The sequence below is a fragment of the Mustela erminea genome, chromosome 7, assembly GCF_009829155.1.
Source record: "Mustela erminea isolate mMusErm1 chromosome 7, mMusErm1.Pri, whole genome shotgun sequence".
Taxonomy (NCBI): domain Eukaryota; kingdom Metazoa; phylum Chordata; class Mammalia; order Carnivora; family Mustelidae; genus Mustela; species Mustela erminea.
The window spans coordinates 55,775,843-55,798,110 of NC_045620.1; the positions used below are offsets into that span (position 1 = coordinate 55,775,843).

Sequence of the window (22,268 nt, forward strand, 5' to 3'; positions counted from 1 at the left end):
CGAAAGAGCCTGAGAGACACAAGCCTTCTTGTGAGGCTTGTGTGTGCAAACTCAGAGTTAATCAAAGTGCCACTGGGTCTTAGAATGTACCTTTATAGCTAACGTTTGATTATGTCGAGGCTTCCTTCTAGTGTTTGTAAAATGGCTTGCTTTAACTCTTATTAAATCAGGGAGAAGGATGTTATTTCATTTTATAGGTTCTCTTTTGCTGTTGTCAACCAACCAACAAATATTTGCTAAGCATCTACTGCGTACAGGGAGCACAGAATCTAATACTCCGAGAAAAGTTTTTAGGTTGAACCATAGGAAATTGCCACCATTCAACCATTTCTGACCTGAAAAAAGGGGCCATTTCCTATGGCTCAACCTTAAACTCAGTTTTTGATAATCTGGGGAGAGAACCAGCAACCTAGGGAGAGAAAAGATACAGACACACCAGAGAGGTTGGCCGGCAACCACCAGTACAACTAGTACAACACATACGACCCGTACAGCCCCAGAGCCAGAGAAACGCTGTAGGTCTTCTGGAGAAGAGGCAGCAGGATAGAGGACATGGGGAAGGGGCTGGGACAGTGCGGCTGGGCGGGCAGAGGAAGTGACTCATTTACCAAGATGGCTGCTTGACGCGAGCGCAGACCAGGGAGACGGGGATGCCCGGGCTCCGTGCGGAGTTACCCGTAGCGATGAGGAGGCCCCGGGGAGCCTAGGCTCGAAGGGGAGTGGGAGTGTGTGATGGGCAGTCTCGTCTGGGTTTCGCCGACTCCGTTGGACCAGGCAGCTGCTGAGCACCGCAGTGCTTAGACGGAAGCGGAAGTTCAGGAAGAGCAGTTGGTTGAGCGAAGACATTAGGTGAAGACCGTGGGCTGAATACCTACTGTGCGCAGAGCACTGGTCTATTTTGGTTACATTAGGCAGCAAAGCAAATACCCCTGCCTTTGTGGAACCGAATTCTAGCTGTGGGGTGTGGATGTGTGGGTGTCTATGTGCACGCACACACAGTAAATAACAACCATAGCAAAGAAGTGAGTTATCTAGTATGTTAGAAACTGTTAAGTACTGCAGGGAAGAAAAAGAGCAGAATAAGGGTGGTCGTCAGGGCAGGTTCATTGAGAAGGTTCTAGATGACCCAGATTACAAATTCTGTATTTCATAATATTCATTATTCAGTTAATTGGCTTCACTGCATTTTTAATTTGGCAATTAGGATTTTAACCATTATTTTTCGTGAAAAAGTTGGCTACCGATAAAATTATTTTCTAATAACCCCAGGAAGGCCAAGCAAAGTCCAGAGCAGAGCTCTTTCTTTTTTTTTTTCAATTGTTCATCTTAGAGGTTTTATTTTTTTTTTTTTCCAGTGTTCCAAGAGTCACTCTCTCCTAAATATTTTTCTACAACCAGTACAACAAATGGAGCATTGACTCTGTGTCCACCTCATTTTGGTCCATGCAATTTTAAATACAGAAGAATTTTTTTGATGTATATTTCCTTCAGATAATTTCTATCTGTTGTAGAAAATTTGGGAAACATTAAGACATGTAAAAAAAAAAACCACAATATTTTCAATTGCTCAAAATGATTTCCTGAAAACTTTGTAGCCAGTATCACTGTCCCCACCAAGAAAATCTACCACTGAGAAGTCAGAGGCTACACCTGCAGCATGGATTGGTCATTCCCAAAGAAGAGCTCTGAAAGCCTGTTGAACAAACGCTGCTCCCTTGAGCTTCCAACACCTACTGTGACCCCTGTGATTTACATGCTATTTGGATATCTATATTCTGGTTAGGCGGTGGTTTTAACTGGTTTCATTACTTCAAGTTCATTCCTTTCTTCTTATTTACTATTCACAGCGCTAGAAGGGAACTGCTTGTCTTTGTAGCAATGAACACCCCTAGCATCTGAATCCTATCCGTGACTAGATGGGAGCTGGAGGTCGAAATCATTTGAATACAGTGCCTCTGTGGGTCTACAAGCAGACATGGTCTGGAATTGTGGGTTACCTCGGGCTTCGTTTAGATAATAATCTAGCCTATTAATCTATTTTTCCTTTTTCATTAAGATACTTAACAAGCTGTACGAAGCTTCTAAGCATGTTACATTATTATGCAAAGTAGTTCACCTTATCTACATGTATAATAATGTCTGACAACTATAATATCATCCTGAAAGGGTTGGGAAGAAAGTGCTGCTCTGCGCCAGTGTTTCTGAGGCCATTGAAGTATAGAGGTCTCCAAACGTGGCAGTCAAGGTGCTGGAAAAGGGCAGAGCCCAAGCTTACCCACAGGGCGGAAGCCAAAAGGGTTTGACTACCATGAAGATAGGACCACTGCCTCTTTGGACTTGGACTTTACCCAGACCATGACCTATTCTTGGAAAGCCGCATCAGCAGGAGATGGAGCTCTGGTCCTCTGGTTCCTGACTTTGGCTCCAGAGCCTGATGCCCAAGCTGAGGAGTTGGTCAAACACCCATCCCCTGGGAAGGAGGCCATGCATTTTTTAAAAATCTAAGAGCTTTTAAACCAGCTGTCAGTCTCATTCATCTTTGGTAATAACTTCCTGTCAAGTGACAGGATCCTCCAAGGATGGAATGAGTCTTTCCAATTAGCTTGTACGGCTGGAAGCTGTGATATGGGAAATCCACATGGAGGTTAAGGCAAGTAAAGATTACTCTTTAAAAAAGACAGCTCTAGTTATTCAAGGTCTGACACTTCTCTCTATATGATCCAAAGAAAGGACATGCTACAGAAGGTGTGTGTTGTCAGTAATGTGAACACAAGGCTTTGGGACGAGGTGATTTTTCCGAAGGTTTCAAGCAGAGTAGAACAGTATCCAAAGCGTAGGCCTCAAACCACCACCATCAGAATCTCCAGGGAGCATTTTAAAAATGCAGGTGCCTGTCCCTTGCCCCCTTTAAAATGGAATCTGGCAGTTAAAAAACTGCATGAAAGAACATTCTCCAAGGGTTGGAACTATAAGCCATCTAGGTCTGAGTGAGCTGAATTTAGAATAGCAACTACCAGTGTCCTCGGAGTGCGAAGGCTTTTTGAGAAGACTGCATTAGGGACTGATTGTTTGCACTGCCTCCAAATTCATGTTAACATCTAATCCGCAATGTGATAGCATTTGGAGGCAGGACCTTTGGGAGGGAGGGAGTTCAGTGACGAGGAAGGTGCCCTTACACATGGAACTATTGCCCTTATGGGAAGAGGCCAGCAAGCTAGCCAACTCTCTTCCTGCCATTTGAGGAGACAACATGGCAGGTCGGAGGTCTGCATCCTGGGAGAGGGCTCTCATCAGAACCTGACCACACCGGCATCCTGATCTGAGACCTGCAGTCTCCAAAACTGTGAGAAACAAATCTCTTTCATTTATGAGCCATTTGGCTTATGGTATTTTGTTATAACAGCACGAGCTAAGATAGGGGGTAGAGGTCTTCTGAGCTTTGGTTGGCCAATTCAACTTTTGCCTAGTACTCAATGACTCTTGTGTTGTCAGCTCAGGCTAAGAAACATAAGGAACTTGGAGGATGTTCTATTCTGCCCTCCATGCCCCCTCCCCTTCCCAGCCATCAAGGAGAAAACAAAGATGTCTGCTCCTCAAGGGAGGATTTTTTTTTTAGGGGATGTAAATTTGTCGAATACCTGAGGTAAGAATGTGGTTTGAGTATGGTGCTCAGTGTGGCCAAGTATGGCTTTGGGGCCTGGGCTTCTAATGAAAGATGGGTCCCATATTTAGAATGAGGAGTTTCTTGGAATACATGTCCTTGCGTACTTTTAGAGTCTATGTTCTAGACTATGTGGGGGTGGACTGGTGCTGACACTGCTGGTAGGGACCACACCGAGGGTCTCATGGAGCCACACCTTTGCAGTGGGGCCCTCTGAGAAAGCCCGTGGCTGGTGGAGGCACCAGGGTCCCAACAAATGAGGAAAAATGTCAAGTAGATTATGTGACACACAATCGGCCTGACTGGCATTGCTTAGTGCTGTGGAGCTTGTCCTGCCAAGTTGATCAAGTGCTCTACCGCAGATAATCCTCACACAGCCCTGGGAATTGCCAAGATGGTGAGCAGCCCCGTTCACCCACAGCGAACACACTTAGAGAAGCTGGCTAATTTGCTTGAAGAGACAGGGTTAATAAGGATAACTGGACGCTCCTACCACACTTGGCTTTGGCAGCAGCTCCCAAGCCTGGAAAAGGGATTCTGCTTCGTGAGAGAGCAGACAGCAACCCCACAAGGTTTCAGACAGATCTGAAACCACGGTACTGATCACACGAGTGGTTATTACACGAATTATACACCTATGGCTGAGTTCTAGTGGGAAAGTGGCCAAGACCAGAGCTGTATTTACCGTGAGATTTTATTTTAAAAGAATACTTTCAAGCTTTTCTAGGCTCTCACAGTTCTAAGCTTTGGTCTTAAAATTAATTTGGCATTCTGGTATCGGGTGGTAGAAATTAGGAAAAGAAGTAGTTTATAAACTGCTTCACAGATAGAAGCCAAAGATAAAATTGTACTGGTACTGAAAATATTTAGCTTGGGAATGTCAGTTTCAGTAGACCTAAAGATTCTAATTATAATTTAAGACTATAATTTGTGATGCACTTTGGGAGAAAACATGGCCAGTTTTAGCTCCCTAGAAACATGATTTAATAGCATCTGGCACTCGTCACGTGTGAGGGCTTGGTGGTTCAGGGCCGTAACTCAGCAGGGCTGTTTCTGAAAAATGAAGGCACACTGAATGCAAACAAATGAGCGGAGTCACACAACTATAAAATGACTGCCCTTTATTGTCCTTTGCCGTCTGTGCAGAGACAAGGGAATGGCAAAGCAAGATCTGTCCAGGACATCTCGGACATGCAGCAAGGTGATGGCAGAAGGGCCACCTGGACAGGGCACTGACAGTCTGTTCACACTCCAAACCACACGGGGACCCTGCCTTGACTGCCTTCCCCACTGTCAACAGGCTCGGACTGGGACTATCAATCCACCCTCCACCGGTCCACCTGGCGCTGGGAAGTCTGGGGATGCTGGAACCTTCATAAATACAAATCCTGATCTGTTCCCGGCAGCTGGAGGACTTCCCATGGGGGTTTGGGGCAAGATTGAAAATGACGGTCAATTTTAACTACAAGCCTTAGAAAAGTTCCTGAGGCCAGAATGTCTATCTGTATTGCGTCCTTTAATTGCTTGTTTCTTCCTTACTTGCTTTGTGTAAACCCAAGTCTTTCAGCTATCCAGACACTTATCGTATGAACGGATTCTAACATCAGGTCAAAATGGAACACACAACACTGAGACCTGAAAAAGTCAGAAGCACTTGTAATTTCCAAGGATAAGGTATAGGACAGATGTGCTTTGTCTGAAGCAATGATCCACTTCGCTCATCTGGATATATATTCTTACAGAACTGGGTACCCCAGCTTCAGGTACCAGACCCCAAACTTCTGATTTATATCACAGGCAACAAAGAGAACAAAGAACTCACAGAGAACAGCAATGGCAGGTTAAGTGCAAGCTCTCACCAAACTGTTTATTTCTGCTGGAAACCTCTGGGGTTGGTGTTGGAAGGGGGTGGCACCAAAGCCAGCTTTCTGGCTTTGCAACTGGCATTACCAGCGCCGTGACCTTGTGCATTTACTTCCTGCCTCATTTTTTCCATCTGCGTAAGGGAGATGAGAACAGGACCACCTTAGGGGGTTGTGATGAAGACTAAGTGAGGACCCCCTTGTCTGGCATAGACAGGGCACTGAGGACACATGCGCTCTTCATTAGCCAGTAGTGGCACAACTCCCCTGTGATGTGACTTTGTTTCCTGTGCCTGGCATGTTGCAGCTGTTTGAGATTTGCTTACCAACTGAGCAACTGAAGTAAGACATGGGTGGGAGAGAAAAAAACTGGTGCTCAGCAGTACGGCTGACAAAAGTTCGGTGCAACATTTTTAACAAATAATTTCCAAAGAGTAAAGTTAGGACCAAGCTTGAGATTCTGCTTTCTCTTGGAGTTTCACTAATTAAAATTTATTATTTCAGCATATAAAATACGTGGTGGTAGAAAAAGAAAACACGCAGATAATAAATTTGTTAAAACTCCTCTCTAAAAATTGTTTCCCCGTAGACACTGAGGAACCAGTAAATGCTGAAGCAATTACTCTCCCGGGATGGACTCTGAGTTTTCCCAAGGATAAATACACACATAGTCTTGTCATAATACTTTTTTTTTATTACAATATCCAAAAAACTGAGTATGCAAGTTTAGAAGGTCTCAAGACCCCTTCTTCAGTTGTAGGAATGTGCCATCTCAAGACTGTATATTTAAACTATAAAGAAGTTCAAATATAATGAAAAAAGAAAATGCAATTTCTTCATAAACATTCTGTGTCTTACTACCAATCACATATTCTCTTGTAAACCCTGAAAAATTCCCTGTAAAGCAAATAATATATATATATAATATATATATATATATATATATATATATATATATATATATATATATGGGGTGTGTGTGTGTGTGTGTGTGTGTGTATGTGTAAAGTGTATGGCAGTTCCCCTTCCCCAAAGATCAGCTGTTTTCCTTAATCATCTGTATTAGTGTCAACAAATGGCTACGGATACATATTACTTTGAGAATTAAATACATAATTGGGAAATTTAAACAAGCCGCAGGGCGAGAGGAAAAAGCACTAGGCAGATGGCACATCTGGGGGTAAATGACCACAGCATCTGTCTGTCTGGGTCACAAGTCTGGCTTCTGCAGACTGACTTTCAAGGAAATTCTTTTATTGCAAGCATAGCCCCGAAGGCACTGGACTTTCCTCACTACTCTCTCATCTGGTGGTTCTGGTATTGCTACCAGCAAGGCGTGTCCACTCCCTGGACAGTCTGGGAGCCACGCGAGGGCAAAGGGCATGGAGGCACGGCTGCCAGGCCCAGGGCCAGGGCCCTCTGCAGGAGCCCCCGCCCTGCTTTCTGAGTTGTACTGTAGTTCACTTAACGGCAGCTTCAGTGCGTTCAAACCGTGCCTGATGTCTGCTTAAGGAGGGCTTCTGTTAGCGCGAACCATCTGAACAGACTAAGGCTGTTTTCAGTTGAGCAGGAGTGTTGTGATCGAACAGCCCCCTCTTGCACCTCCCGTTTGAAACCTGGCCGGAGGAGGGCAGGCCGGCAAGTGGGTACCACGGCCTGGCCTGGCAGAGGGGAGGCGAGCGGAAAAACAGACCGACCTGCACGCAAAGGTAAACGAGGCCAAGGAAGCCAAGGACCAATGAACCACCGGACAGAGCGGAGCCCGCTGCAGGAGGGCCCGTGAGCGCGGCCTCTTCCGGGGGCGACGCGCCCGGCTCCGGGGAGGTGAGTGTGGCACCAAGGGCCTGGAGGTGGCAGGGGCTGTGGGCGTCACTGCAGCGCTCGGACGAGGTAGAGCTTCTCCCCGTGCTCACTGGTGAAGATGGGCGCCTTTTTGTAGTGTTCCACCAACTCGTCCATGGTGTGAAACCGCCGCTGCCCGATGCAGTAGACATTGTCCACGAGCTGCACCTTGAAATGTTTGTTCTTCCCTGACGCTTTCAGAGACACGGAGAAGTCACTGGGCTGGGGAGGAAACGGAACAAGAGTCAGGACGGGCCAGCGGCAGGAGATGCGGGGGAGCGCCCCGCACGCACGCACGCACGCCAGGTGTGCGGCAGTACCTAGCGCGGCACCTGAGGCTCCCAGCGACCCAGGGGCCATGCGACCTCGCGTGCTTCGAGTCCAAGCAAAACTCCATTTTGCTTAGTACAGTGTCCATGCCAAATGTATTTCAGTTATTCGAAAATTGGGGACCCCATACATAGAGTGTGGGATACTGGTGTTACCCTGATGCTGAAGAAACCTGAATTTTTTTTTTCTCCAGCCTGTTTCTAATAAACTGGGAATTTCTAAAAAGTGGTCTGCATATAGGCAGCAGCTAGAAATTTCCCTCCATTAGAAATGAAGCCATCAAAATTTTTCTGATTCTGAGCTATTTAAAAATAAGTAAGAGCAGTTGAAAACTCCAGAGTTTTAAACATGGTTTGTAATATCTGGGGGTGGGGGTGAGGATGGGGGGCGCTGTACTATGGTTTAAGTGCAGATTTTAGTGAGAAGTGCCTGATTTTGCAATTATGTCAGTGCCTTATTTATATGTGAATCAATTTGAGAAAGGTATCGTTATTTTTTATTAAAAGTGGTCCTGCCTCTTCTGAGACACTGACTAGCCAGCTGATGGGGAAGTGGAAGGAGGCTGGTCCCCCTCAGTGGCTCCAGAATAAAACCCAATTGCCCACTGGCACTGTGTCCACATGGAGTGTGTCACGTGGCCCTGCCTACAGATCTAATCAATGAGATGTCACTGTCCCACTGTCCCATTCTCACCACAGTTCACATTGTTCTTTGAGCCATCCTGTTGCTACCTTGGACGATCATTCCTGCAAGGCTACAAGCTGAAAGGTTTTCCACCTGAAGAAACCTCTCTCAATTGAGGTAAGTTCTTCCCTTCCTTGGCTTGCCATACAGCAGAAAGCTGACAACTTCCAGGGACAGGAGTAGAGTGTACTCCAGTAACTGTTCTGTAATAAATAATTTACACATTCGTCCTATCCCTTCACTATGCATTAGGCCAGGTGGACCACATCTTCTCCACTCTATATTCCGGAGAGCCATACAGATGGTAGGAGCCTACTATAGCTCTTAAAGGAATTCCTACAGCAGGGTTCATTGGTTCTCAAGACCCAACTAATTTCCTGATGCGGAGGACCCACCCTGTTGTGTGATCCCACGGGGACAAAATTAACAAGCACCTTAGCCACTTTTACATGCAACTTACAAACCTTTGGTCCAAAGTGTGCAAAATCCTGCAAAACAAGTGAAAATCCCATAAACCAATGACATCCCAGGGAAATGGATATCCAAGGGCATTCAACTCTACGAAAGCACTGTGGGGCTTACCCACCAGTCACAGCTGCTACCGTGCAAGAATCAAGAGACAACTGTATTCACAGCCTGTATTTATGGATCCCTCCGCCCCAATCAAACCAAAGAGAAACAAATCTGTGAGGAAAAGGTCCCATCTTATCTCCATGCTAACCCTGGGACTTGATGCCCTGGAGGAGATGCGGGAAGTGCTAGTGGGCTGGACCTTCAGGAAGACACAGAAAGACTCATGTCCGAGTCAACCTTAAGCAACATACCATTTTCAGAGTCATGGGCGTGTGAGGGTTAGGGAGTGGGGAGGATGACACAGAACTCGGAAGTTATTTCCTCCACTAGACCTCTTAGAAACGAATCATCACAAACCCTGATGTCACAGATGATCCTTTCAACCCGCCCTGTCAACGTAATATTCTAAACTGCACAGAACGTCATTCTAAGCAATTCTAATCAATTCTCGAATTGTGACTGTTCTCGTGGGACTGAACAAGATGGGTTCAAGCTAACCCTTGGTATCCTCTGTGTTATTTTCCAAGTTGGTTGCTGTGTGTGGCTCTAAAAAAAGAACCAAGTGAAACAGGTTCTGCCTGACAGGTCCTCCACGTGTGAGCAAGGCTTGGAGCACCAGTGTCATTGTTGCTGTCACAACAGTTATTAGTCCTAATGCAATAGTCCATACAGCTTATGTACCACTCAACCCTCTCCTGAGGGCTTCTGGTTTCCCTTAAAGCAATGTCTAGTTTCAAGCTTCTATTACACACACACACACACACACACACACGCGCGCGCACAGAAAGCCATCTCCCTTTTATAGTTTAGCACAAGCCAGGCACTGTGCTAGTTTTATAGATCCCTGAATCAATTCACAGATTAAGCAGCATCGTGGTTAAGGTGAGTCAGGGTAAGTACACGATATACCCAATTTTAATTAAGCCAAATGATCAACAGATGACTTTCTGAACAGGAAAATGTGCTTTTAATTTAAGCTCCTTAATTTAACATCATGGCACGCCATGTGCATTTGGGTGTTAACGGCAGGAGCGCCGATGCAGCAGAGAAGGTAATTTTTAATTTCATGGGCTCTTGAGCAGAAACCTTAAAAGTTAAGGATGTAGAACAAACCAAGTTTATGTGAAACAGGAATGCTGAACACTTGGGGGATTCTTGGTTCATTCTGGGCAGATTTTTCCAATCACTAACTAGCACTAAATGAAGCCTGAAGATGAGCTCGACCGGTGGTTCTCAAGGTGGGCTCCCAAGACCAGTACCAGCAGTAGCATCACCCAGGAACTTGTCAGAAAAAAAGCAAATTCCCAGGCCTCGCCCCCAGACCGGCTGAATCAGAAACTGCAGGGTAGGGCCCAGCCATCTGTGTTTTAACCCTGGCCATCTGCATCTCAGTGAGCCATCCGCAGGATGCTGATACGGTCTTAGAACAGAAATGCCATCTGCGCCAACCACCAGCAGTGTTTTCAAATGTTCAGAGCCATGAGAAAAAGATATGAACGTGACTGATGGGCTGAGTAGCCCCTTGAAGTGGGGAACTCTTGGGCCAACCTCACCCCCAGGCTGTGGGTGCCTTTCTGATTCTGTCCTGAGGACTCCGGCCCCACCAGACATTCTAGTATAGAGCTGCCTCAGTGACACAGCTGCGACACAGGTGGGCAGAATCTCCTTTCCTTAAACTGGGCCAGTTCCCTGGGTCTGAGAGAGATGGAGTAGCTCCAGACCCAAAACAACTCTGCCTCCGGAGAAAGCGAAAGACCACGAAGCGGAGGAAGACCCCTGGGGAGGCGATGCCACCAGCCTTGTCCACATCTTGTCCATCTTCTAGAATGACTCAGGGGAGTCAGGTGAAAAAGAACGAGGCCACGCTCCCTTCGGCTAGCAGCGGTGTGCTGACACTGTGACTCTGAACTCTAATTTGAAGCCAGTCAAAGAACCCTGACAGGGTTTTGTGAGAATACCTACATTGAGAGAAAAATGCAGGCAAAACTAAAATGTTCTGTTTAGGGATACATACTTAGGTTTAAACAATCATGGAAATTATTTTCATAAAATTAAAGGTAGCAATTATCTCTACTTGGAGGTATGGAGCAATCAGGAGGCTAATCTGGGATGGGCAGTAGCTTCTAGAGTACCAGCAATGTCCGGTTTCCTGAACTTGACCTGGGTTACACATGTACTTAAATCAGGCTCCTTGCTCTGTGGGAAGTCTGCTTCTCCCTCTCCCACTCCCCCTGCTTGTGTTCCCTCTCTCACTGTATCTCTCTCTGTCAAATAAATAAATAAAATCTTAAGAAAAAAAGAAGACATTTTCTGTGTGTTACTTGACACGATAAAACATGTTTTAAAGGTGCTAAATCTGAAGCGAGGAGAGCTGGCTTGGTTCTCCACCAGTCATGTGGCACCAGCATTTACCACTTCAAATAGCCCTGCCACCCTCTTGCCGAACTCTCCCCTTCCCCATCCACTCTTTTGGGACACTGATTACATGTAGGTAAATCTCAGTTCAGCCTACTATAACTGAACACCACAGACTATGTGGTTCAAATTTACTTCTCACAGTTTTGGAGGTGGGGAAGTCCAAATCAAGATCAGGTTTGGTATCTGATGAGGGCCTGCTTCCTAGACAACCAACTTCTCATGGTGTCTCCGAACAACAGAAGCAGCAAGAGAGCTCTCCAGGGTCTCTTTTATAAATATGTGACTAATCTCATTCATGAGGGCCCCACCCACCTAATACAATCACATTGGGTAGTGGGCCTTAGCCTGTGAATTTGGCAGGGGTTGAGGTGAGACACACAAACATTCAGTCCAAAGCAAAATCTTTTTTATATTCTTTCTGTGTTTTCTGTCCTTTTTTGTGTGTATCCTAAAATCTCTAATTCCTCTGGGCTATCTTCCCATTTACTAATCCTTTCTTTGGCCGTGTTTAATCTATGGTAAACCCACCAAGTTCTTAATTTCAGTTATTATATTTTTTAGTCTTATAATTCTCACCTTTGTTCCTTTTTTATTACTTCTAATTATCTACTCAAATTCATCTTGCTGAATTTCTTGAACCTACTAATCCATAGATCTTGAGGACGATGTTTACACATTCAAAATCTGGGCTTCTATGGGTCTGTTTCTATTCTCTTTTCTTCCCCTCCTTGTTTTTGGTAATTCAGTCTTGCCTTTTGGTACTGTCATTTGAGTGCTACATATTGATACGAGATATGAAATGATGCTACTGTCCTTTGGAGAGAATCTGCTTTTGCTTCAGTACTCGGGGAGGGTGGCGCAGAACATCTCAATCCAATGAGGAAAAGAACTGATGACAGTCTAGTTAATTTCAGAATTGCCTTTGTGTCCAGTATGTAGACTTTGCGGAACCCATACTGAAGGCATGGATTTTTTTCTGGTGCCTTGCCTCCTGGGTGGCCCTGGCCTCCAATTTTTGCCCCCTAGCACTGTAGGCTCCCAAAAAACTACTACTTGGTTGCTTTCTGTTTGTTTCATGGTTTCATCCAGCTTCTCAAGGTGTTTTTGGCAGAAGCGTTAGTCTGTGAGAAATTAGTCTACCATGACCTGAAGTAGAAACTGGTCGTGTGACATTGGACAAGTGGGAATTTGTTCAGACTCCAGGTCTATTACATTTATGCTACTGAGAAGCAGGATAGTTGGTTGTACTAACACTCTGGAACCAAGCTGCTTGGGTTCATATTCTGGCTCCTTCACTGAATAGCGTTGTAATCCTGGCAAATTTCCCAATGGTTTTTTGTATTGGTTTTCTCAACTGCAAACAGAGACAATTCCTAAAATTGGGAAGCGACTAGAACAGTTTAATAAACTCTAGTAATGTCAGGAGTATAAAATCTTTGGGGAGATACTAAGCAAATACTGTCATTTAGGGGATCTTTCTTAAGTTCCTCTCATGAAACTTTATAAAGAGAGCAATTGGTGTCTTGTCAATACTTAAAAAGATTTCTTTTGACTAGAATTTCTAGAGAATACTTAACTTTCCAAACTAACTAGAAGAGGCCTACTTCCTTCTGCAGAAGCACCACATTTTACTTCACACGTGATCATGTTGTCATCCTGACTTGTTTAAATCTATCCTACTAGGCTCCAAGCTCCTTGAGGAAGAGGATCATTTCTATCTCATTTTTATGAACTATCTGCCTTTAAAAATCTTTGAGGTCTTCTGATTTCCAGCAGAGGGAAAATAAACATTACCAACATGGCAGCCACTCGTTCGCTTTTTCTTTAAACAACCAATGGAAAAGCTTTGTTTCTTGAACTGTCATTTTCTGTCGTCGCCTAACTTACGGTCTTGCCTTCTGCCTGGGATACCATATTACTTGTTTACTGCTGTGTCACACATCACCCCTAAATTCAGTGGCTTGAACAGTGAAAATTTTAATCGCAGTTTCTGTGGCTCAGGAACTGGGGAGTGCCTTCAACCGTGAGCTAAAACCACTCAGCTCCTATTGGGCTGTAGTCAAGACATCGTCTGAAGCCTCAACTGGGGATGCGGGAGCTGTTTCCAAGAACCAGGTTTGCTCACATGAATCATTCAGGAGGCCTCTGTTCCTGGTTTCATGGGCCCTTCCAAGGGGCTACTTGAGTGTTTTCAAGACCAGGCAGCTGACTCCCTCAAGATCAAGTGCTCAGAGAGGGAGTAAACCCAGAATGTCTTTCACAATCCAGTCTCGGAAATCACCCAACATAACTTCCACCACATTCTGTTCATTAGAAGGAAGTCAGTAAGGGCAGCCCCTCCTCAAGGTGAGACAATCAGTCTCCACCCCTTGAGGAGAAGGGGATCAAAGAATTTGTGGACACCTTTTAAAGCCATCACAGGTACCATATTTGTTAAACTTTCATTAAAATCTAACTAGACTCAGTCCTGTACCTTCTCTTCCATTTTTGAAACATCTGCCTTCAAGTCTTGTAGTTAAGCTTCCTCCCACTGCCCACATTTCCTCCCTTTCCTTCTCCAAATGCCATACTTACTTGATGTCATGTCTCTTCACCAAATGCTGTGCTAGCTTTTCAAATTTTCTAGTATCAGACCATGTCTTCTTATTCTCTCCTTCTCTCTGACTGTCCTTAAATGAGTGACATTTTTCTTTTCTATTCTCACACTTTTGAACCACAGATTATGAAGAATTATCAGTTAGGATAAGCCATTCATTCTCCCCATCCCCTTTTTTAGGAAGTCGTTTTCCAAGTGGAACAGGAAAACAATTACTAGATTAGGAGAAAATCAACCTCTCTCAGGGCTTTTATATATATATGTAAAATATATATATATATATTAGGAGAAAATCAACCTCTCTCAGGGCTTTTATATATATATGTAAAAGCCCTGAGAGAGGTTGATTTTCTCCTAATATATATATATATACACACACACACACACACACACACACACACTTTTGCTTAGGTTTTAGGTCCCTATTTCAATACAATCCCTCTAAGTACTAGAACTTGATTTAACCCCACACATCCACACTGGGGTCAGAGCAGGTGTTCAATAAATGAACTGACTTGTGAATTTCCCATTCTGACCATTCTTCCAATCTTCATTCCTTTAGGTAATTTTTACATCTCACCTTTTTATAATTTCTGCTCACAAGTGACCACTTTTAGAAAAGACAATGAAAGAACACCCTCTTTGACATTACTTCTACAGCTTCATCAACTTGATCCACTGTTTCAAATACTTGCTGTAAAGCACCTTTGCATTTTTATAAAACAGATACCCTGGTCAAATATTTCTCTCCTTTCCTCAAGATTTAATCACTATTTTCTCACTGATGGGGAGAAAATGGATGCTGAGAACAGTCCGTAATGTCCTTTATTTCTTCTTCCGTCCCTGATAGCTTAAGTAGTAATATGATTTTCTTTTAAGCACATGGCTGGGAAGAAATAACAGGGGAGGATGGGAACTTGCTCCCTGGCAGTAATTCTTAAAACTTTTTCATTTTGGAGAGTAGAAATGTCATCTGTGTGGTTTGTTAAGCCTCCTAGGTACGCTCTGGACCGAGTTCCGGTCATGCTGGTTTTTGAACATCAATAATTTATGCGTATATTCAACACTCCCTCTACTTCCAAATCCAGGTCACCCTGTTGGTTTCTTATCAATGGCCGCATCATTCTTTCCTTTTATTTGGTAAATGGATCTCTTTTATACTTCTTCAAGGAAGGTACTCTGTCCAGAGAAGCAGTTCCTTGATCAAAACCAATCTGAGAACCAATGGATTAGAGGCAAATTCTATTCCACTGATCTTCCACTGATCAATATTCTCTCTGTTCTTATCTCAAAAAAGCTGCCTTTTGGTTTTATCATTCTGCGAGAGCACCTGCCCAGGTTGTCCAATATGGCCTTTGTTTAAACAAAATTGACTCACTGTCTATACTTAGGCCACTAGCTGTCAACTGATACTACTCTCTTTGTTTCTCCATCGATTATCTCTTTGCTGGCGTTTTCTCTTCCTCTATAAATGTGTCTTTGAAATATTTACTTCACAGGCCTGAGGCCAACCCATACGTGACATGATCAAGCATTCTCATTCTCATTCTCTTTTGAAATAAACTCTTTTACAGAACTCAGTCATCAACCACAGAATGGTCTACTAATCTTTAAATAACAGTGTTTAGGGTCCACTTTCAAGTTAGTGTGTGCATGTGTGTTTATCCTTCCCTGCCTCCCAAAACATATTTCCTAGAATTAAATGTAACTATTTCAGAGGCTGAACTTTCAGAATATTGTCCTTGTCACTCCTCGTCTTTTTGCCACGTCATGCCGAGTGTAAATGGTCAACAATAAATGATATTCAGCAATTCATCTTACCATATAACACAATGCTGTTCAAAAGGGCTGGAACCAATTTCTGATGCCACAATCCAGTGGTTCCCAAATCACTGGGAGAGCCTATCCACACAGAAGGCGCATGGCTCCATCCCAGAGACTCAGATTTGGCAGGTCTGGGGTGAGGTCTGATCATCTGCATTTCTGGCAAGTTCCCTGGTGACACTAATGCTTGTGCAGCAACCACACTTGGGAGAATGACTGCTGCCAAGCTAAGGAAAATTTTACATGTGTCTTCTCCTGTTTGTTTGCCGACCTACGCATGCTTGATTCTGTCATACTTCCCATGACTGTAATCTAGTGGGAACTTTCAAAAAGGTGAAACAGAACACAGTAAGGAAGAAGGGGGTGAGCAGGCCAGTTTGTACGCAATTCCACCTGTAATGACTACCTGCGGACCTCATTCATAATGAACCGCTTTCAATGTCACAAACTTCACAGGGCTATCTATTTTGTTATTCTCCCTGGCTCTTGCCATCCCACGGAGGTAACGGGGAAGAGCTGCTTAGTACTAGTGCCATGAGAAACATCCCCAAAGAAGCAAACAGTGAAGCTGAGATTAAGAGGTTATGTGCTGATGCAAATAAAAACCACAGTGAGCTGTCACTTCACACCCATTGGGATGGTTATCGTGAAAAACAAAAACCAAAAAAACAGAAAGTAACAACTGCTGGCGTGAATGTGGAGAAACCCTGTGCACCACCTGTGGGAACGTGCTATGTGCCGCTGCTGTGACTGACAGAGGGCAGGTCCTCAAAAAATTAACCAGTGAATTACCATTTCATCCAGCCACTCCACTTCAGGGCATACATCTACAAACACTGAAGTCTGGGATCCGAAAAGGTATTTGCACACCCATGTTCAGAGCAGCATTACGCACAACAACCAAAAGGTGGAAACCCCAACCAACTGTCCATCAACAGATGAATGGATAAGCAAAATGTGGTCTGGGCATACGACAAAACCCCATTCAGCCTTAAAAAAGGAAGGACATCCTCTCACCGGCTACAACACGGATGAACACTGAGAACATGATGTTACATGAAATAAACCAGGCACAAAAGGGAAAATCCTGTATGATTCCACCCCAGTAAGGAGCTTAGAGTGGTTGGATTCATGGAGACAGAAAGCAGAAAGTCACCAGGGGCTGGGAGAAGAGGGAAACGGGTGGTATTTAATGGCGATAAAATCCCAAGCAGGGAAGCTGAAAAAGTTTTGGACATGGATGGTAATGATGACTGCACAATAATGCGAATACCCATGATGCCACTGAACTTGAAGATGGTTAAAACCGTAACTTCTGTATTATGTACAATTTGCCACTATAAAAAGTACCAACCAACCAAACAAACAACAAAAAAACTTCTCTTAAAGTTTCTGTGGGGCCTAAAAAACTCTGTGAAATTCCGGTGGAAATATGAGGCATGTGACAAAGGGAGCCAAGGCATCGGGATGGGCAAGGACATGTGCTCCTCCCGCCATGGAAGCTAACCTGCAGTAGTCTGGCTGAGCAGTCACCGGCTGCAGGAGCACTGGGGGCGGGCTGAGGAAGTGGCGGGGTCCAGTGCATCGCCTCCTAATGAGGGCACAGCAGTGGTATGCAACATTTCCCTCAGATCACCTGAAACACCTGGTGACCCTAGTTAGCTGGTTTTCTGAGAGAAGTGTGGGATATGGGGGGTGACCACATGTGGCAGTTGGGAGACAGGGCTCAGACTCACCTCCTGATCCAAAAATGCATGCTTTCCTTTGGCTTGGGGTCAGGCAACAATCATCCCTAAACTTTACTTTTTCCTATGAATCACTTTTTTCTCGATTTTCCGAAAATGCTACCATGATACTGCCTTGCTTTGGCTGGGACACCTGCTGGTCTACCTCAGAATATCTGAATGTTGGAAGTATTAGTGAGATACCCTAGAAACCATGTGCGCTGGGCATATACCTGCCTTGCACACATCTTGAGACCAATGTATACACTTCTTGCAGAATTCCTTCTATAGGAAGGAATTCCTTCCTTGCAAAGGAAGAGTCTTCTCAGGACACCTGGTGAAGACCCCTGGCAGGCAGGCCAGGGTCCTCAGTTTAAGGAGAGAAGACATGTGAGACTGCAGGTTGCTGTTTACCATGTGTCAACGGGAGCTGGATTTCGATGTTTCTTTGTCTGTCCTGGTTCCTCCAATCTTGAAAGCTGGAGATGGTACAGGTGATCTTCCTTCACCAGCAGAGAAAACACATCTGCGGCAAGAAGCACAGCTTTGGGCTGGCCAGTGGGCACCGGCCTGGGCCAGCAGCCTCACGTGCCCCTAGCTCTGTGTCTATGCACGTGTGTGTGTGTGTGTTGTGAGAAACAAAACAAAACTGCCCAGTTCACAGAGGTCCTAATACTTTCTATGGTTTTCTTTCACTGCTCATTCAGTGGCATGATCGTCAAGTTACTGGGAGGTCAGCCTAACTTCCACCTCCTACAGAAACCACATGGAAGCCTCAGTCCAGAAGATAAATATATTTAGCTATTTCTGTAGCCACAGCTAAAAATTCAATAAAAACAAAAACAAAAACAAAAACAGGGGCGCCTGGATGGCTCAGTGGGTTAAAGCCTCTGCCTTTGGCTCAGGTCATAATCCCAGGGTCCTGGGATCGAGCCCCGCACCGGGCTCTCTGCTTAGTAGGCTCTTTCTGCCTACTTGTGATCTCTGTCTGTCAAATAATAAAAAATCTTTAAAAAAATTATTAAAAAATAAAAATAAAACAAAAACAAAAACAAAAACCAACCCAGAGGCTTACACTGGTACTGCATGTGTTTGCCACATAAGCCTTTCTAACAGATTAAGGGCTAAGAACTTCCTTCACCCAGTTTTTAAAAATTTCCATTACATTGTGAAATGTTTTTGGAGAAAACCATTTCTTACAGGTACTGGTGATTTTCTATGAGAGCAATAGAAATATTTAGAAAAATGGTAGTTCATGGTCTAGGAAATTTTTATGAAAATCTTTCTGAATACTGTTATGGATCAATTGTTGACTTGGACCTATTTTTTTGTTTTACTTTGAAAGACTTGTTCTTCAATTGGCAGTGGTTACTGGATGACCAATTCTCTCTTCATTATGTCTGCAGGCCTCAACAGAGGGTGTCTGGACCACCCTCGTGGCAGCAAAAAATATGCCAGAGGCCACAGTTCGGAGTCCAGCAACGCATTTAAGCACAACCCCGGGAGAACACAGGCACAGACAGAGAACTTCGGAATCTCTAGCTCTCAGCACTTGTTGGCTGCTGATTCCCATACTGAATCTATTACGCACCTTCGGGATAATTAATTTGTTGGTTAATGCAAAGAGTGTTTCTTAGAATCCCACCAAAGCAGTGGGATTCAATGGCCAACAACATGACACAGTACAAACTCTCTGTGCTGACCTGGCCTTCACAGGGGCCAGCACAGCCATGTTCAGGGGCAAAGTCACCCAAGTGTAAGAATGCCCTGTGACCCAGGAGTATGTAAGGAGCACATGGCCCAGGCCTGCAGGTCAGGAAAGACTCTGCAGGAGCAAAGGTGGCTGGAATGAGACTTGAAGGACATGTATACATTCCACTGGTGAGGGGCACAGGGGAGGCGAACTGCATTCTAGATTTTTCTAGGCCTGTATAAAGGTCTGGAGGCAGAGACAGCCCACTCCAAGAACCCAACAGCAGGAACACAAGCGCAAGGAGGGAAACTTCCACAATAGGACCTGGAGAGACACCAGGCATAAACAGAAGAGGCCACTCAGCAACTCTCAGCTCACAAGGGGGAGGAGAGTGGCTCTGCGCAGCCTCACTGCCCTAGTCCACTGGCCTAACAGGGCCCCCTGGCGAACCTTCGCTTGTTTCCTTTACATTACACGTCACCAGTTAGCTGAGTTTGGGGTAACAGACTACTCTTCCTTTTCAACATTAATCTCCCTCCAAAAACAAATCAATGGATTCAGAACTATTTACTTTTATTTGCAACAAAGCAGAAATCAGACTCCATTTAAAGCCCTTCATCATAAATAATGGTATTCTAAGATTCTCAGGTGCTTTCTGTGTTACTGATGGGCTAATTTATTTTGCCTGCTGGTTACATGCAATTCTCTCGGTAGTCTGCAAAGACACAAGCAGAGCACTCAGAGAACCAGTCCATTCCCCTCCTCCCAGGAAGAACCCCCTCCTCCGGGGATGAACGGGGAGCCAGGCCTTGAACAAAGGCCAAGGGCTCAGTATAGAAGCCTTCATTGGGTTCTGAAAAAAATCACGAGGGATACCCTGGGACACTTGTGACTGATCAATATTTCAAGAACTAGCTTTAAATAAGACTCTAGCCTTTTTCACAGATGCATGAGTTTGATGATTTGTCTAAAGGTAAATACGGAAGGGCGCGCTGGAGCTGAAGAGGCTCAGGGCCATCTGGGAGGCGGGTCAGCGAGACAGGTGATGAGGAGTGAACTCTTGGAAAAGCAACCACCCTAAGTGATGCTTCGGGTCCTTGCAGTTTTAAAAATGTGATATATTTCAAGTGAGACATACTATAAAAAAAAAAAAAATACAGGCTTAAAGCTTCCATTCAGTACTGTTTTCTCAGTGGAAAGATACATGTAGGCACTGCTCTTCCTTAACATTAACCCAAACCTGAGAAGGCATCTAGAGATCATGGCCCCAGACCATGGATTTAAGAAAGCTCATGAGTATCACTGTTTTAAGGAACTCACTCCGTGGGTCCCCCCTCTCTGAGCTGCTAGGAAGCAGGGTTCACTCTGCTCTGACGACTGCCCTCTTTCCCACTCTGAGACACAGAGCAAAGGCAATCCTAAACAGCTGAAAAAAGAAAACCACAAAAAGCACTTTAGAAGCTGAATTCCACTCAACAGAAAGCCAACAGTTCTACCTAAGGAAAACTTTAGAAGAGATAAATGTTCAACTTTGAGCATGTTTATAGTTCTTGCAAATGTAGAATTAAGCAAATGTAGTATTTCAACAGCTAATGTAAATGTGTCTGAAACCATTCAGGTCACAATAATCATTCTCAAAGTGTGGTCCTCAGTTCAGTAGCATCAGCATCAGTATCACTGAGGAATGTGCTAAGAAATGCAATTTCTCGAGCTCCAGATCTGCCGGGAGTCACGGTAAGGGAGTCACAGTCAGGAACGTTAGGGGTGGGACCCCACGGTCTCTATCTTACCAGGCCTCAGAGAGATGTTGGCCTGTGGGACAGTGTAAGCATCAGTGATCTAGAGAGGCAAAGGGATGACATCACCCAAAAACAGAGTTTTGGCAATAAAATTATGATTTCTAGAAGAAATAAAATTTGAATACTGTAACAAGGAACTATACTAATTCCTTCCTTCTGTTCCTCTCTGGCCAGATAATCTTAATGGATGGATGGAGATAGATATATATAATTTTTTTTTCAAAAAGAGCAAGGAATGAACACATGACTGTTCATGTGGTCAACGCACACATTACGTGATCTTTAGCAAAAGGTTGTTTTTCTCCATCAGAAACAAACGCCGTGGATGATCAGCAATTAGTTTCCAAAACCCACTGTGAAACATACCATACACATGTGGAAGAAGGAGCTCTCGCCAGGATTTCTTAAGTCCGGCAGAGGAGAAGGGCTCCCTAAGCCACGGGTGGGTGCTGCACGGCTAGTCTCCTCGGCAGACCGCATCATAGGCGTAAGCTGTCTCTTTCCAAATAATGGCTTCAAGGAGAGAGGATGGAGCTCCTGTAAAGCTAAGTTACTGACAACTTCCAGAGCTTCCCAGAATGCCCGCTGCTGGTTTTTCCTAACTGTGAGTACGGCTTTCCAACCCTATCCGCAGAGTACAAATACATGCGGGCAAATGCATCAGGATGTCTGGTGAGCACACAGAGGACAGGCAGGAACTTGGAATTCTCTAGACTTCATGAGCTATGGAGGTGCATGCAGGGAATCGGAACATGGGGGTTAAGAAACAGTGCTGTTTTCACCCTGAGCTGCTAAGAGAAATGATAATTATGGGGCTGGGAGGAAGGGAGAGAAGACAGTAGAAACAGAGGGTAGGTATTGAGATTTGGGACAGGAAAGGGCGCCCAAATAGGATCCTTTAGTTGGTCTTGTTCATTCCTTGATAAAACATGCCTGACAGCTCTGATAACACCCAGGACATCACTCACACGGGCAAGTCCAGGATATGGTAAGGTTTGTATTTATTTTTCCAAAACAGGTGCTCCTCCTCCCTTAAATGCACGCATGTCCTAGGCAACTCTATTGGTAGTCTGCAAAGACGCAGTGTTAGGTGTATTTTTATTTTTTAAAACAGGGAAATACTGAGTATTTTTAAATGCACGATAACTTCAAGCAAGCGCCTCGATTATTTATAGCAGAATCCCTCAGGAGATCTTAAGGAGGCCTATCTGGAAGAAAAGCTCTGAGAATGCTGCTGAGCTCCCGCAGAAGCCAGTTGTCCT

At 44.6% G+C, this 22,268-nt stretch overlaps 1 protein-coding gene across 4 annotated transcripts in view; it reads right to left on the minus strand.

Moving 5' to 3' along the window:
* Window positions 1-6,739: 6,739 nt before the first annotated feature.
* The window catches only part of NCK2 (NCK adaptor protein 2), a 154,283-nt gene continuing 138,754 nt past the window's right edge, over window positions 6,740-22,268 (minus strand). For all 4 annotated transcript variants that reach the window (XM_032351680.1, XM_032351677.1, XM_032351679.1 and 1 more), the window contains one exon: window positions 6,740-7,587. In XM_032351680.1, the coding sequence (XP_032207571.1) occupies window positions 7,393-7,587 (195 nt within the window). In that variant the 3' untranslated portion in view covers window positions 6,740-7,392. The remainder of the gene's footprint in view (window positions 7,588-22,268) is intronic.